We start from the raw sequence: 17429 nt of genomic DNA on the forward strand, positions 1-17429 counted from the left end.
CCCAGTCTGTCACTCTTTTTCTTTTCTTTTTTAAAAATTGGAGTCTTTCATCCATTTTTATTTATGGGTATGAATTAGAATTAACTCATTTGTGTTTCTAGAATTTTGAAAATATAGTATTTTAAATTCCTCTTCTTTTTCAAAATTAATACCTTGTCATTTCAATTTCCATCTCTTATTCCACTTTCATACAACCTTGTTTCAATAGGTTTTCTTTCCCATCTCATTGTTTTCCCCTAGTTGTCAGAATACTTTTTGTGGATTCATTTAAGTTACTTTCTTTTCTTTTTAAAATTTAATTTAAAGTCTGTCTTTTTAAAATTTTATTTAAAATCTAAGTCTTCTTTTCCCACTTTGTTTTCCTCAAATGGATTAATGATAAACTCAAAACTCTCCTTTTCTTCTCTCAACAAAACCTGTACACTTAGTTTTCTTTTACTGTGTCTTTTTCCAGGAATGATTTCTTTACTTTTTCCTCTTTACTATTTATCTTCCCTTTTCCCTCTTCTTGTATTTTATTCTTTAATTTATAATATATTTATTCTTTCATTTATGTTGTGACACTAGAATTTATTTATTCTTTAATTCATCTATCTATTCTATCTCTCTGTCTCTGTCCCTGTCTTTGTTTCTCAAGTGAGAAAACAAAGTTGTTTCCTTGACGATTGAGGTTCAAAATAACAAATGAATCTATCATTTAATCAACATAAAAATAGCTTTAAAGAGGCAACTATGAGGTCTGTGTCCATAGAGACAAAGAAAGTATGCCACAGCGTTAGATACAGTGGAGAAACCGTGAGTCTTGTGATAGAGCAGTCCACTGATGTCTCCCTGGGTCCTCTCCACATTAGCTAGGGAAATATTTTGATTCCTTTTTCAAGAGAAAATCTTTGATACATTTCCTAGGATAGACCAGAAATTCCAATCACTCTGCAGTGATTTTGAGGTGTTCTGTTCCTTCTGACTTTCTTTCTTCCCCATGTTTAATTTCCTGGGGCCACATCTATATTTCTATGAAATTTAAATCGTATTCCTTCTGTACCAGTGCAATCTGGAATTCCTTTATGTCTTCTCATCCTGAGTAATCTTCCATTACTCTATAACAGGTAAAAAACCCAATGCACTCAAGGTGTTATCCCATTCTTTCCTTTTTTTTTTTTCCCCTCTGAGGCAATTGGGGTTAAGTGACTTGCCCAGAGTCACACAGCTAGGAAGTGTTGTCTGAGGTCAGATTTGAACTCAGGTCCTACTGACTTCAGGGCTGGTGCTCTAGCCATTGTGCCACCTATCTGCCCTGTTTTTCATTCTTTTTAAAAAAACATTTAATGGGGAACAGTGCCCTATTCAGGCTGTCTACCTAAGTGACTTTTTATTCTTTTTCTGGTTATTCATTTCCTCAGTTTTAATTTGTACACTCCTCCTTGTTTAGAAGTAATTTTGGGTAAACTCCTGCTACCTACTTTACCTCATACTTTATTCCTCAAGTACCTGTTGGCTTGCCTACATGTTTAATTTTTTGATAGATCATGGAATTCTATACCAATGAGCACAACCTAGGATATATTTGGTTGCAAAGACTCATCTTTATTTCAAAGAAAACTTAGAAGCAGTTAAAACCACTAGAAAATATTTCAAATATAGGCCTGCCCTCTATCTTTCATTTCTATTAAATATTATTTATTACATTTATTGCTTGGCCCAATTTTGTAGATCTGTAGAACGTGACCAATACAGATGTACTGATGGACTTAATTCATGGTCTAACCATTTCAAAGTATAGCATGATGTAAGAAATATGTAATCAAAGATCCCTTGGTAAATTCCAATGTGGATTGTTAGGCTCCTTTGTTTTACTAGACCTTTGTTTTCATGAGGAACCTTCATTATATATTGAGACCATTTATTAGTATGTATGTAATTTGCTTAGGCAACCTTAACTTCAATGAATCAGTAACTCTTTATGATGCATCTACTATGTGTCATTTGCTATTCCAGGTCCTGTGAAGAGACAATGTATATTTATAGAAAATACAAAAAAATTATGTAAAATGACTTTAAGTGGGTATAGATAGGTATCTGAGAAGTCTTCATGTAAGTTGAACAGTCTGAGGTGAGCTTGTCAAGGAACTGGAGATTCTAAGTAGTGAAGATGAGGAAGAAATATATTTAGGATACAGACACAATCTGTGCAAAGACACAGAGATGAATAATGAAATCTTATGTTTGAAGAGTAGCTAGAAGACCAGTTTGGTTGGGTCATAAAGTATATGAAGGAGAATAATCCTGGAAAGGTCATTTGGAACAACTTGTGAAGGGCTTAAATGACAAAAGAGAGGTTTTTGTTTTTTAGCTTAGTAAATGAGAGTTCTTGGAGTTTATTAGGTAGGACATGATCAGACCTGTGCTTCATCAATACCATTTTTGAAGCTACTGAAGAGTGGAATAGGGAGAGGACCAATTAAATAAAGAGAATAATTATCAAACTTATGTCATAAGGTATATTTGAGGTGATGAAGACATAAAATTTTGTGGCAATTGTACAAATTAATGGAGAGAGTCAGAAGTAAGTGATTTTCTGCAGGTAAGTTAAACAATAGCTGATACCTAATTAAACATGTATAGTTGGGGAGAATGAGAAGTTTAATATAACTTTTAGATTTTATACTTGAATAAATGAAAAGATGAGGCTACCCTTGACAGAGAAAAGTTTTGAAGAGGAATGGTCTTGGGATAAATATAACGAACAATATTTTTTTGCATCTTGAACTTGGAAGGATAACAGGTTGAAAAATATACATTTGGCAGTTGATAATAATTACTGTATTTTCTAGTAAAATATTGAATAATGGTAGTGAAAATGGACACTCTTGCTTTACTCCTGAGTGTATAGGGAATGCTTCTAGCTTATTTCCATTACAGATAATTCCTGCTGCTGGTTTTAGATAAATGTGACTTATCATTTTAAGATATGCTCCTATGCTCTCTAGTGTTTTGTTGTTGTTGTTGTTGTTGTTTTTTAAACAGGAATGGGCATCGTATTTTTTCAAAGGCTTTTTCTGCATCTAGTAAGGTAATCATATGATTTCTGTTGATTTTATTATTGATATGGTCAATTATGCTGATAAGTTTCCAATACTGAACCAGTCCTACATATCTTGTATATATTCCTGAATTTGGGGTATAATCCCACCTGGTTATAGTTAATACTCCTTGTAATATATTGCTGTAATATCCCTGCTAGTATATTATTTAAATTTTTGCACCAATATCCATTAGGGAAATTGATCTATAATGTTCTTTCTATGTTTTGCTCTTTCTGCTTTAAATATCAGCATCATATTTGGGTCATAAGAGGAATTTGGTAGGACTGCCTATTTTTTTCAAACATTGTATTGGATTTTATTGTTTTTTAAATGTTTGGTAGAATGCACTTGTGAATTCATCTGATCCTAGGGAATTTTTTCTTTAGGATCTCAACCTCCCTTTATCAAAACTAAATAAATTGAACCACAAAATAAACAATCAGGAAACTAAGGAGGTAAATAGGATTTTAGAAAAGTTAATATAATAGACCTTTGGAGAAAATGGAATGGGAACAGAAAGGAATATGCTATTTTCCTGTCAGTGATACATGGAGCCTACACAAAAATTGACTATATATTAGGGCATATAAACCACACAATCTAATGCAGAAAGGCAGAAATAGTAAATGCATCTTTTTCAGATCATTCTGTAATAAAAATTACATATAATAAAGGGCCTTGAAAAAACAGACCAAACATTAATTGGAAAGTAAATAATCTAATCCTAAAGAATGAGTGGATGAAACAACCAACCATAGAAGCAATTGATAATTTCATTCAAGAGAATGACAGTAATGAGACAATATACCAAAATTTATGGGATGCAGCTAATGCATTTCTTAGGGGAAATTTTATATCTCTAGATGCTTACATGAATAAAATAGAGAAAAAGAAAAGCAATGAATTGAGCAGACAATTTAAAAAGCTAGAAAAAGAACAATTAAAACCCCCTATTAAATACCAAATTTGAAATTCTGAAAATAAAAGGAGATATTAATAAAACTGAAAGTAAAAAAAACCTATTGAATTAATAAATAAAACTAAGATTTGGTTGTGTGAAAAATCAATAAAATAAGTAAACTTTTAATTAATTTGATTAGAAAAAGGAAAGAAAGAAACAAAGCTGCTAGTATCAAAAATGAAAAGGGTGAACTTACTATCAATGAAGAGAAAATTAAAGCAATAATTAGGAGCTATTTTGCCCAACAGCATAGAGGGCCAGAGATAGTGGGGGAACCCTTCAGTCCAGAAGGAACCTGCTGACAAAGTCTGGTTCAGCTCCCCATCGCCCCTAAGGGCTCTCAGTCTTCCTGAGAAGTCAGGGGGTGGTGATAACCTGTGTTGCAAATAAAGCAGGCAGAGTGATACCAAGTGGCAGAGTCATCTACAAACAATAGCAAATTGTATATGTGGTAGGTATGTGGTATATGTGTAGGAACATGTGCAGCATATAATTAATGCATGTGCAGTGTGCTATGGTTATACAAGAATATTAGGGTATATAAGGCTGAGAGAATTTGAAATAAATGGGCTCTATGTTTGACCATCCATATGAGTCCCGCCTCTTAACTTCTTTTCTAAGTCCAAGGGCTCAGGCTGGTACTGAGATCCTTCAGAGAGCTAGTCCAGACACAACAAATAGTAAGCCAATAAATTGCATAATGTAAGTAAAATGAATGCTTACAAAAATATAGATTGTCCAGATTAACAGAAGAGGAAATAAATTACTTATATTGTCCCATTTTATAAAAATAAATTGAACAAGCTATTAATGAACTCTCTAAGAAAAAAAATCTCAGGGTTAGATGGATTTACAAGTTAATTCTACCAAACATTTAAAGAACAATTAATTCCAATACTGTGCAAACTATTTGGAAAAATAGTGGAAGAAGGTGTCCTACCAAATTCTTTTTCACAATATCCACACAGATATGATGCTGATACCTAAACCAGGTAGGGCCAAAACAGAGAAAGAAAATTATAGACCAATTTCCCTAACGAATACTGATGCAAACATCTTAAAAAATATTAGCAAAGAGATTACAGAAAGTCAACTCCAGGATAATTCATTATGACCAAGTAGGATTTATATTTAATCCAGCATCAGTCACTTAAACCTGTTTGCCTCAGTTTCTCACTTATAAAAATGAATTATAGACAGAAATGGCAAACCATTCCAATATCTTTGCCCAGAAAATCCCATATAGGGTCAAGAAGAGCTGAGCGTGACTGAAATGTTTGAGCAACCACTGTAGCAAAATTATATTTTTAGAATCAAGTCATAGAGTAAAAGGGGAGTTTTTTTGTTCCTTTTTTTTTTTTTAACATAGACAATCACATTAAACATTTCTATATTAGTTATCTTTTGAAAGAAGAGCCAGAACAAAACCATAATAAAGAAAAAGACAACAACAAAAGTAAAAATAGTATATTTTGGTCTGCTTTCAGCTTTCATAGTTTTTTCTTTGGAAGTGGACAGTATTTTTCATCATGAAACCGGTGAAATTATCTTGGATCATTTTGTTGCTGAAAAGACTTTAATCTGTCATAGTTGATGATCTGTTGCTACTACTGTTTACAATGTTTTTCTGGTTCTGTTCACTTCACTCAGCATTAGCTCATGTAAGTCTTTCCAGGTTTTTCTAAAATCTAAAACCTAAGATCTACCTATGCATCATTTCTTATAGAATAACAGTATTTCATTAAGTTCATCTACAACTTGCTCAGCCATTCCTCAATTGATGGATATCCTTCTCAATTTTCAACTCTTTGCCACCATCAAAAGAACTGATATAAATATTTTTGTTCATTTATGTCCTTTTCCTTTTTTTTTTTTTGATGATCTCTTTAGGATACAGAAACAATAGTGGTATTGCTGAATCAAAAGGTATGTAATTTTATAGCGCTTTGAGCATAGTTCCAAATTGCTCTCCAGAATGGTTGGATAAGTTCACAACCCACCAACATTGCAATGTGTGCTTAATCAGGGAAAACAATATAGGGTTCGGATCTCCACAATAATAATTAGTAGATCACCAAATGCTGCTGATAATTTTAAGATGATGTGGATATATTAACTTTAAAGTTTTACTGGCAACTTTGAAATAATGTGTATATATTAAAAAACTAACTAATTAACTAACATAATAATGAATGAAAGTGACACAGGTAAAATTTAGTGTTTCCCCCCCCAAAAACTCAAATTAGAACTCAAATTCCTACAGTTCTCCATGAGCATTTTTTCATCTCCAAAGGATCCATGCTGCCTAGTGATTCTAATTCTAATCCATGGCTATGTGAGTGATACTTTCTGTCTTAGTTTCTTTCCCTCTCCAAACTCTTCCTCCTACTGTTTACCTTCATCAACCATTTTATGTCCCCATGCTGTCTGCCTTTGTACTCCTTTCACCATTTGTCTCAGCACTTTCTTTACTTTTGTCTCCTTCCCTCCCCCCACCTTGTGTACTTAATTAAAATGTGATTATCACTTCATTTCTTGCTGTCAGGCATAGTCTTTTCTTGAATGTACTCCCAAAACAAGTGTGGCTGCTCTTATTTCATAATTTCTTAAATTAATTATTAATTAATTGTGAACAAGGCCTAGACAATTCTACTTAATTTATAAATCAAAAATATTTCAACTAAGTGTGATAAGAAACTACTAGGAATTGCTCTAGATTTGGTCCCTATGTGTCTTAATCAAATAAGCAAACTATTTTTCAAAATAGTATATGGAGGGCTGAGTTGTAATTTAAATACTTGAACCTAGAAGTAGGGTCAAGTTTTCAGGGAAAGGTAGGGTATGGGGTACAATGTTTTAATATAATGATTATGAAAGGATTTCTAATAGTAAGAGGAAGACAATAGAATTGCAATAGTAGTTAATGGGTATATTAAACAAGTAATGTATTGCATAATCAAGGAATGACATGTGAAATAATGAATTAAACAAGGATCTCCCATTTGTAATCCTTTCTCCATATAGGTTCTAAAGAAATATTCTTATAGAACAGATCTATGTTATTGTTCTGCTTGAATGAGGCTGAAATTATATTAATAGACAATATTAAATTTCCAAAAAGAAACTCCAGAATACCACAATGTCTCCTTCAAGAGGTTTATACAAAAGAGATAAACTTAATAATATACCTGGAACTAAAACAAAGGATCTCCTTAACTATGTATTGCTAGGTTATGATATACTAAGGAATGGAAGGCCTACACATTGAATCTGTAAGTGAATTTGCATTGGTTAGGTTTTGCAGATTTACAATGAACTGAGCCAAGAATTGAATGGAATGAAGATAGAAAGATAGCAAGTGTTTGAATGTCTCCTTTTTTATTTTAAACTGTTATTAATCTTTATAGCCAATTATAATTCAGCTTGTGCTACATTCCTATAGAACTCCATGGTATATCAAAATTCAAGCATATGGGCAAACCAAAGGGAAATGGGGAAAAAAGAGGGAGGTTAAAGTAATTGTAAGTCAAGAAGTAATGTATAAGACAGGACTGAGGAAGTAAACCTCTTTCAGAAAAAGAAGTGGGATGGTCATGTAGTGAGAGCTAAAGGTCACAGGTGGGCAATCTAAATGTTGCGCTGATCCCCATGAAATATTAAAAAGCATGGGAAATGAATTCTAGTGCACTGGGTATTTCAAGTTTGGGTGACATTTGGGAGCCCATGGACAAGATTCCTAAAGGATTAGCACATGTAGAGGAATCCTAGGCTTTCCTGGTGAAAGGAATGGTCTATGAATTAGATTAAAATTATAAATATATAAAATTATAAATATATTAGATTAAAATCATATATATTATTACATATATTATATATTATATTATATTTATTATATGATATATATTATTATCACATGTATTATATGTATTCTTATATATACAATTATTATATATATATATATATATATATATATATATATATATAAATCGTGGAAGCAAACTTGAAAGGGGAAGAACATGTCAAAATCTTTTGGGTTTTATGTTGACTGGAATTCCCCTAATATTTGACCTGTTCCAAGGAACCCTTCATAGAATTTCTCCCCAGTTAAGCATCACACCCTTTCTTTAGGTCATATAAATGAATAAAAAAGTAAATAAATGTAACCAGGACCTGTTCTATTGTAGGACTCTCGGTAGTCATTTTAACACTCTGTCTTCTTTTTTTCTTGAGCATCATTTCTAATCTGTGATGGCACCTTCTTGTCTCTGTGAACATAGGCCCCATAGCTGTTTATCTAACATTAAAAAAAATGTTGATTACATAGTAAATTCATTAATTATTTTGAACTTCAATCCCAAAGGAATATATTATTTGTTCTCCCATTTGATCCCCAAACACCTTTAAGAGATTGAGTTGATAAAATAATTAGGAAGAAAAATTCTTCTCCTTACCCAGAACTGTCAGACTTTTTCCTGTAAAACTCACAAAAACAGGTCTGTATATTGCTTTACATTCCCAGAATTTTTTAGTTCTAGGGCAATATTTCTAAGTTTTAGTCAGAAATTAGGAGACAGAAAGGTGACCCAGTCCCACTAAGTAGCTTTGGAGATGGGATGCAGTCACAGTGATACTTTTAAGTTTGAGGTTGTAGGGACCAGATTTAGGGTGTCCCCAAATGTCCATAGAATTGGGATCTTGAAGTAAATCTGAAAGGAACATCAGAGATTATCCAATACAATTTTTTTTATTTAGAGGTGAGGAAATCCAGACTCAAGGATACCACAGTCACAGAGAACATAAGCAATGGCTATAATTTATTTCTAGTTGAGCTTCCCAGTGCAATTTTCCTGATGGACTTAATTCATAGGCTAACCATTCCATGGGATGTCTTGATTTAGGCAATAGTTCACAATATTTCTGCCACCTTCCTGTCCTGCCTGTCCTGCCACTTATCTGTACATGATCAAGTGTCTCTGGGTTTATTCTATCTACTGATTTCTAAGAAGCACTGTCAGAAAAAGTAAGTATGAAAATAACTTTCACATCACACATTTTCTTAATTTGTTTCTATGAAGCTCCTACTTGCTTGTCTATTTCCTCCATACAAGAGCATAGTGATCAACCAATCTACTCTAATGTAAAAAAAAAAATGTGAAATTAGAAAAAACCCCTTCAAAAATCCCTTATGAAATTACTTTAACAATTTCAGATAGAGAACCAACAATTATATATGAAATGTCCCAACTTTTAGAAAATGAGTAGTTAGTTGATTACATTTTACACCCTTGTTCTAGTGAGCTCATGAATATAATTTTAGGAAGTTAGGAATTATGTATTTCCTTCTGTGATTTGCAGAACATTGGGAAAACATTTCTTAGGAAAGACACCATTCATAAATACTGCCAGTATTTAAATTTAAATTTAAAGTTAATGTTAATTAAGAAAAATTATTTTGATAGTTATTTTAATATTAAAGTTTAAGTGTCTGTGTAGTACTATATATTTAAAAAACATAACTCTGAAATGGGTTCCATTACTTTCACCAGCTTTCCAAAGGTGTCCAAGACATAAAAATTTTAAGAATTTTGAAGCAAATTATACAATAAAATGAAATAATTGTAAAATGTGTCTGAGGGAAAAAGAACTCATGTGACTATTCTAGAGAGGGAGAAACAGAAACATAACAAGTGACAAATCACAAGAGCAAGACACTTTCTGAACATATGTTCAGCATACCATAAAATAACTCAACACATCCATGTGGGGTGAAAGAGTTCCAGTATCTTCCATGAAGATATCATATCATTCACAAAACAACATGAGAAAGAACCTATCATTCAGCTATTGAGACCTTATTGTCAGTTCACTTGTCAAAGGATTAAAGAGTTTAATGTTAGAAAGGAACTTAGGAATCATCTAGAGAAGAATCATACCATTTAAGAGACAAAGAAACTGAGACTGTGCCAGATGCAATGACAATTTTTAAGGCGCACAGGCTGATTTTGAAACAGTTTTCTGGTTTCTAATGGAGATCTTTCCAGAAATAGCAGCTCCCAGAGAGTAGATTCCTGCAGAAAGAAACTCAGCTTCCAAAAATTTTGTCAGAAAAATTGGACAAAGATCTCTCCACATCCATGATCTTTTGAGAACTAGGACAGAAAGGAGAAAAATTCAGGAGCCAGGGTGACTGAAAGAATTAGAGACACAAAACAACAGTGAGAAGTACATGGAAAGGGAAGCAGAAGGATGCTAAAGACAATTTGTGTCTTCTGCCCAATATTTCTCATGTGGCCAGCTCTGCTTATCCTCTCAAATCAGATGTTCCTAACTCTTCCTTGAAGTAGTCTTCTAGAAAAAGATAACTGGGGAGAATAAGTATTGGAGAGCATAGATGAAAAGGCAAAGTCGAGATATGGGAAGCAGAAGAGGGAATTCTAATTAGCATTGAATCATAATTGAAATAAGCATGGCTAACATATAGAATTCAGTAAGTACTTTCTTCAGAGCAGGGCTAGGCACTAAGTCTTGAAAATACTTCAGTTAGCAAAAAGAGGAGCTGAATGACTTCCACTTTGCCACATAGCTTCAAGTGCTACATAAATGTTAGGTATTTATTTTGTAAATTATTATTATTATAAGTATTATTCATTATTATCTTGACTCCAAGTTCAGTGCTCTAGACTGGCTAAGGAAAGGAGAACTGAAGGAAGGACTTTGTGTGAATAAGGGTAAAATAGAAGATTTTGACAGAAGACCAAATATAGGAGTGCAAAAAATATTAATTCCCAAGAGATATTGAAAGGCTGGCAGAGAGAGATGCTAGAAGGGTAGAAATACTTGTCATCTTTTTCCCACCACCTTCCATCAATATCCTCATTTTGTGTCCAACCTTTTTTTTTTCATGTGCAGATCCACCAGAATTCAGAAATAAGGAATGAGAAATCACACAGCAATAACTTTATTCATCCTGCGAGGACTGACAGATGACCCACAACTACAGGTTTTGCTTTTTATATTTCTGTTTCTCAATTATATGTTGAGTATAATTGGGAACCTGACTATCATCACCCTCACCTTGGTGGATCCTCATCTGAAAACTCCTATGTATTTTTTCCTTAGAAACTTTTCCTTTTTAGAAGTCTCATTCACAACTTCCTGTATTCCCAGATACCTCTACAGCATATCAACTGGGGACAACACAATTTCTTATAATGCTTGTGCCATGCAACTATTTTCTGTAATCTTTCTTGGAGCAGCAGAGTTCTTCCTTTTAGCTACCATGTCCTATGACCGTTATGTGGCCATCTGTAAACCTTTACATTATACTACTATCATGAATAACAAAGTCTGTAATCGGCTCCTACTGAGTTCTTGGCTGTCTGGACTAATGATTATTCTCCCTCCATTAAGCCTGGGTCTCCAGTTGGATTTCTGTGACTCGAATATTATTGACCATTTTACTTGTGATGCATTTCCTGTGCTAGAGATTTCATGCACAGATACAAAGTTCATAGAGAAGATAGCTTTGATCGATGCTATATTAACACTCATCATCACCTTATTGTTTGTGATTTGGTCTTATGCCTCCATTGTCAGAACCATTCTGAAATTTCCCTCTGCCCAGCAAAGGAAAAAGGCCTTTTCCACTTGTTCATCCCACATGATTGTTGTCTCTATCTCTTATGGAAGCTGCATCTTCATGTATGTCAAATCTTCTGCAAATGAAATGGTAGCTTTGAACAAGGTGGTGTCAGTTCTCATGACATCTGTTGCCCCTGTGATGAACCCCTTTATTTATACTTTGAGGAATAAACAGGTCAAACAAGCCTTTAGGGAATTAGTTAAAAAGATTGCAATTTTCATAAAGCACTAAAAGACTGAAGATTGTCAAATGTTAAAAGAAAGTCAGTCTATTATTCTACAATCCATTGTAATTTTTCTTGCTTATTATCCTTTGGTATAATCAGCAAAGTTAAATTTTATGCTAACTCATTTTGCCATGCAGCCAGTAGCTTCCTTCTCCGCTGCTTATAATCATCTCACTGTCTCCCATTTTGTTGAAATTTATATTGCTTTCTGTATCTCATTCACTTTTCCTCTAGTCTATGCTACTTCTCTAACTCACTGGCTCAAGCTCACCCACACTCTCAGACAGATTGATATGATGGATGAAGAGCTGGATTTAGAATTAGGAAGTTCCAGATTAAAATTCTTCTTCAGAAATTTACTATCTCTGGGACCTTGACAAGTCACAGAATTATAGATTTAGATGAGTAAGAGACCTTTGGTGATATTTAGTCTTTCTCTTTCATTTGATTTGCAAGTGACTTGTCCAAGGTTATCCAAGGTAATAAATGACAGAGATGGCATTTCAATCAAGGCCTCTGACTCCAAAGCCAATTTTTTTTTCATTCTTGTGCACTATCTCTATCTCTGGAACCATAATTAAGCCAACTTTGCTATTGTTAGTGGAAAAATTCTGTCCATCTATAGTCTTGGAGTTACTCTCTCCATCCCTTTGATTTTCTACATAAAAACATTACAATGTGGCTATCATCCCTCTATATGTGTTACTTCTTTGCTGTTAGAATATAAGCTCTTTGAGGGCAGGGTTTACCCTGTTTTTTACTTTTTTGTATTAGTACTTCAATTCTCAGCACAGCAGTACATAGTACTTTATAGGGAGAAAACTTTATGGGGAGTTGTGCAGTCTATATAGGTCTTTGATAACAATCCCAAATATGTCTTTATTTTGGAGGATCTTTACCACCTGCAAAATGGAAGGGTGGACTAAATTGCTTGTAATGTTTCTTCTACTTCTTATTCTAAGAAGCTACAAATTTGTTATTTTGTGCCTGTTTTTGCAGGGATATAGTATTATCTGAAGAATGAGACTTTATTCTTTCATACATCTTAAATGAATTTCCTTTGCATTTGTAGAGGAAAGTAGAATGGATGTGAGAATTATCTTGCTTTTTTTATTGACACAGGTGTATTTTCTGTGTAATAGAATAGAAGCTCTCTTTTAAAAAATATGTATTTAGCTTGTTTGTGTTTGCATGATAGAACAGGGATCCCTTTCCTTTTTCTATAAATGACAAAACAAGAGCCAAATTCTGAGGTTGCCAGTAGAAACTCTAGGATAAGGAGTAGAAATACAGCTGAACAAAAACCATTGAACAAAAGTCTCCAATTCACAAATAATAAAACAAACATAATTTTATATGACTGTGGAGTCATGTTATATCTAACAAGTTGACAAAGATAATAAAATAGTATGAGGGGAATCTTGTGAAAACAAATACACTAACATGACATATTGATGAAACTATAAGATGGTCCAAATTTTCAGGAAAATAATTCTATACTGAAAAAATTTAAACTGTTCATAAAATAGGAGCTATAGATTCTTGTACTGTGTATATATGTTGAATACACAAAGCACAGGAAACATCATATATTTGGGGAATTTTTCATTCTTCAGAGGTTGCCTGTTTCTACTATAGGGAAACCAGGCTCCTATTGTCATAATTTTACCCCTGTATGATTTTCATGATGAACAATTTTATGTTGGGCTTTATCTAAAGAACCCTCCTGGTTAGTTATCCAGAAGGACTGGGGTAGGTTACCTAAAAATAGACATGAATGAAGCAAGAAACAGTTTTACTCTTTCACTTATAGGGCAAGGCTAAGCAACAAAGAATTATGTAAGGATTGTTAGCAGTTGAGAGCAGTTGAGAGATCTTATTAGGTGAATTGTAGGTGGCCTTTTTGTTAGGTATTTTACATTTCACCCTCACAGAGTAGAGCCTAATCAAAGCCAAGAAGGCATTTTTTTCCCCTTCAATTTGTCTTGTGGCTGGTCTGACACCAAAGATGTTTCTGCAGAAACTATGAATGAAACTAACATCTCACCACTGGTATGCTCATGAAAGTGGTGGTTTCCTTGAATTAGCTGCCTTTCATGATTTTGTAAGGCATATACACAAGAAATTAAAAAGAGGAGACCTTACCCCAGACATTGGTGCCTGTTTTGCTTCAAAAATGCAATAGCATGGGGGCAGCTAGGTGGTGCAGTAGATAGAGCAATAGCCCTGAAGTCAGAAGGACCTTAGGTCAAATCTAGTTTGTTTCACTTAAGACTGCCTAACTGTGTGACCCTGGGCAAGTCACTTAACCTCAATTGCCTCAGCAAAACAAACAAACAAACAAAAAAGCAATAGCATATGGCTTGTGGACTAGTGGAGGGAAGAGAATCCCTTCACCAATACTCTCAAGCTGGAGAATCTCTTTATACTTCAAGACCAGTAAGACAAAGGTTTGAAGAGTAGTAATTGCCCTTTTAGGATATCCAGAGTACTGCTCAGTAATCAAAAATATCCTTGTGACAAATAAGAAGAAATCGGAGGGAGTTTCTCAGAATGTGTGTCTAGCCAGGTCCTAAAAACATTTCAAAGCAAATACAAATTAATTAATTATCAATTGTTTTGGATTAGCCATTGCTCTGCTTACCTATATTAGCATGGATAGTTGAAAAGTCATTACATTTTTCTTTTTGAAAAATAAAATTAATAGCATCTATTTTATTAGGTCAGAGTATACCATACTGATAATAGTGCATTCTGAGATGGTTAAAAATGGCTAGGAAAAAAAACGCAAAGTAGTAGAAGGGGAATAGCTGCTTTCAGGTCACCTGAACAAGATAAAGGACCAGATATTTTCTCCAGTTCACATTAACTTTACAAAAGATTGAAATTTCTCTGATAAGAATCTGGTATCCAAGATATATAATTAACTGACACAACCATATGTATTCACAGATCTCTCTCTGTCTCTCTCTGTCTGTCTGTCTCTCCATCTATATCAATAGTTATGTCTTAAAGTAATTTCTCAATATCTGAGTGGTCAAAAGATATGAATAAATAGATCTTAAAAGAATTGTAATATATTACCAACTACATGAAAGACTGCTCCAAATTACTAATAGTTAGAGAAATGCAAATCAAAACAAACCTAATGTTTTACTTCATATTCTGCAAATTAGCAAAGATGAGAAAAGATGGCAATAGTAAGTGTTGCAGAAATTATGCAAAGATGTGTACACTGGTGTATTCTTAATGGCACTGAGAATCAGTGTGTCTATTTTGGAAAGTAATTTGGAATTATACTAATAAAGTGATTAGAATGTGGTTACCATTTGACTTATAATTCCAAGGGCTTAATTGAAATAAAAAAGTTCCCATATGTAGCAAAATATTTATAGTAGCAATTTTTTATGATAGGAAAGAATGAGGAACAAAGTACTTGTCAAACCACTAGGGAATTGTTAAATAAATTGTGGTACATGAATGTAATGGTATACTGTAATATAAGAAATGATGGATGTGACAAACACAAGGATAGAGCCACATGAACTGATGCAGAGGAAAATAAGTAGAGACAAGAAAACAACATACACAATTACTACAATAATATAAATACTGCAATATAACCAACAACATAATACAATATAACCAGCAGCAAACTATAATCACCAATATAACAACCATAATATACACAATAGCTATAACAATATAACAACCTCTAAAAAACACTTCTACTCCACCCCTTTGTAAATGTAAGAGGTATTTATTTTCAGTAATTCTATAATTTTTAATTTTTTAAAAATTTTTAAAATTTTAGATTTTTAAAAAATTTACTGATTAGTTATGCTGTTTTTTATTTTTCCTCTTTCTCATCTTTTAAAATACCATTTTGATATGGAATAGCTCTCTGGAAGAGTAGGGGAAGAATATATAGGAGTTACCAATATTTTTGGATACATGTTGGAACTCCTCAGCTTCAGAGAAGTCAAAGATATCAGATATCTTTCTATTTGTCAAGAGGACACTGTTAATTGATTACTGAGGATACCACTTCTAGTTGCTTTAAAAAAGTTGAAGAGTCAAACAGAAAAAATTAGCAGCAATGGAATCATAGAATTAAAAGGGATCTTAGATGTCCTATCCAACTCTCATATTACAGGGATGATAGAGGACCAGGGAGGTAGGAGAAAGGAAGTGGCTTCACTGTGACCTCAGCTATTTATTTTCTTGACTTCCTGTTTCATGTTCTTTCTACTGAATTAAAGCTTTTCTTTGCATTTACATTAAGAATAAGGCCTAAAAGTGAGACTCTAAGTTCTTAAACAAGACTATTCAGGGAATTCTCATAGAAAGCATATACCAGATGAACATTTAGATATATTTTCTTCTATTTAATACTTAAAAATAGAATTCACCAATTGTAATTTCTGAGCAATATTACCGAAATTTTCCTTTCCTACTTCTAAGGGGCACAGAGACTTTCTCAGAATGTCTTTTCTAGCCAGGTCCCTAAAATTCAAAGCAAATACAAATTAATTAATTATCTATTGTTTTGGATTAGCATTGCTTTGCTCACCTATATCAGCATGGATGATTGAAAAATCATTACATTTTTCTTTTTGAAAAATAAAATCACCAGATCACCTACGATAATGTACAGGTAAGTTGTAACCAGGTTCAGAAGGGCTTTAAAGGTCAGAAGATTTTTGTATTTAACCCAAACAGTAGCAAACAATTGGATTATATTAAGTAGAAGATTAATGTGGTCTTAACAGCTTTAGGAAACTTAATTTGTTAACTGAAAGGAAGATGGAATGGAAAAGGGAGAAACCTAAGGTAGAAGAGATCAATTTGGAGGCTCTTGGAATAGTCTAGGCAAGAAGTTCTAAAGGCAATAACTGGGTTTTGTGAATGGAAGGAAGGGCAAAGATTTGACAGATATTTTGAATGTAGAAATGGCAAGATTTGATAATTGACTGGATTTTGGGATGTGGGAGAATGAGTAATAAAGGAAATTTCCAAGGCTGTAAATCAAGGAGTTTCGTAAAAGGGGAGGGTTAGGTAGGGTCAAAAACAATGAGTCATTTTAGACATATTAAGCTTGAGGTGCTTACAAAATATATAATTAGAAATATTCAGTAGAAGGATGGTGATATAGCACTGACACTTCTATTCCTCCTCCTTGTCCTTGTACTCCCTCTGGCCCTTCCTTCCCTCTTTTTTCTCCCTTTCCCTCTTCTTTTTCCTTTCCCCTCATTTCTCTCCTTCCTTCCCTCTCTCTCTGTCTTATTAGCTCATGTCGCCAATTAGACCCATCAAAATGCTGACAAATGAAAAAAAAATAACTTAAACAAAACCCCCCGATGGAATATGTCTGTATCCCAGAATCAAAAAGGAGAAGAGGAAAAGAATAAGCCTTTATATGACTTCTGGTTTTACATATTTATTTCACTGGAGCATCACAGCAAGCCTGCTAAATCTTATTAGAAGCACTAGCTTGCAGTTCAGTAAGCTGAGCTG

The 17429-nt window shown here is 33.5% G+C and overlaps 1 protein-coding gene across 1 annotated transcript; it reads left to right on the top strand.

The window, feature by feature from the left end:
- The first annotated feature begins 10969 nt into the window (after positions 1–10969).
- LOC116419403 (olfactory receptor 6C2-like) lies at positions 10970–11917 on the top strand. The gene has a single exon (XM_031939236.1). The coding sequence runs from the start codon at positions 10979–10981 to the stop codon at positions 11915–11917; it is 939 nt and encodes a 312-aa protein (XP_031795096.1). The 5' UTR covers positions 10970–10978.
- The last annotated feature ends 5512 nt before the right edge of the window (positions 11918–17429 follow it).

This window comes from Sarcophilus harrisii, chromosome 5, assembly GCF_902635505.1.
Source record: "Sarcophilus harrisii chromosome 5, mSarHar1.11, whole genome shotgun sequence".
Classification (NCBI taxonomy): domain Eukaryota; kingdom Metazoa; phylum Chordata; class Mammalia; order Dasyuromorphia; family Dasyuridae; genus Sarcophilus; species Sarcophilus harrisii.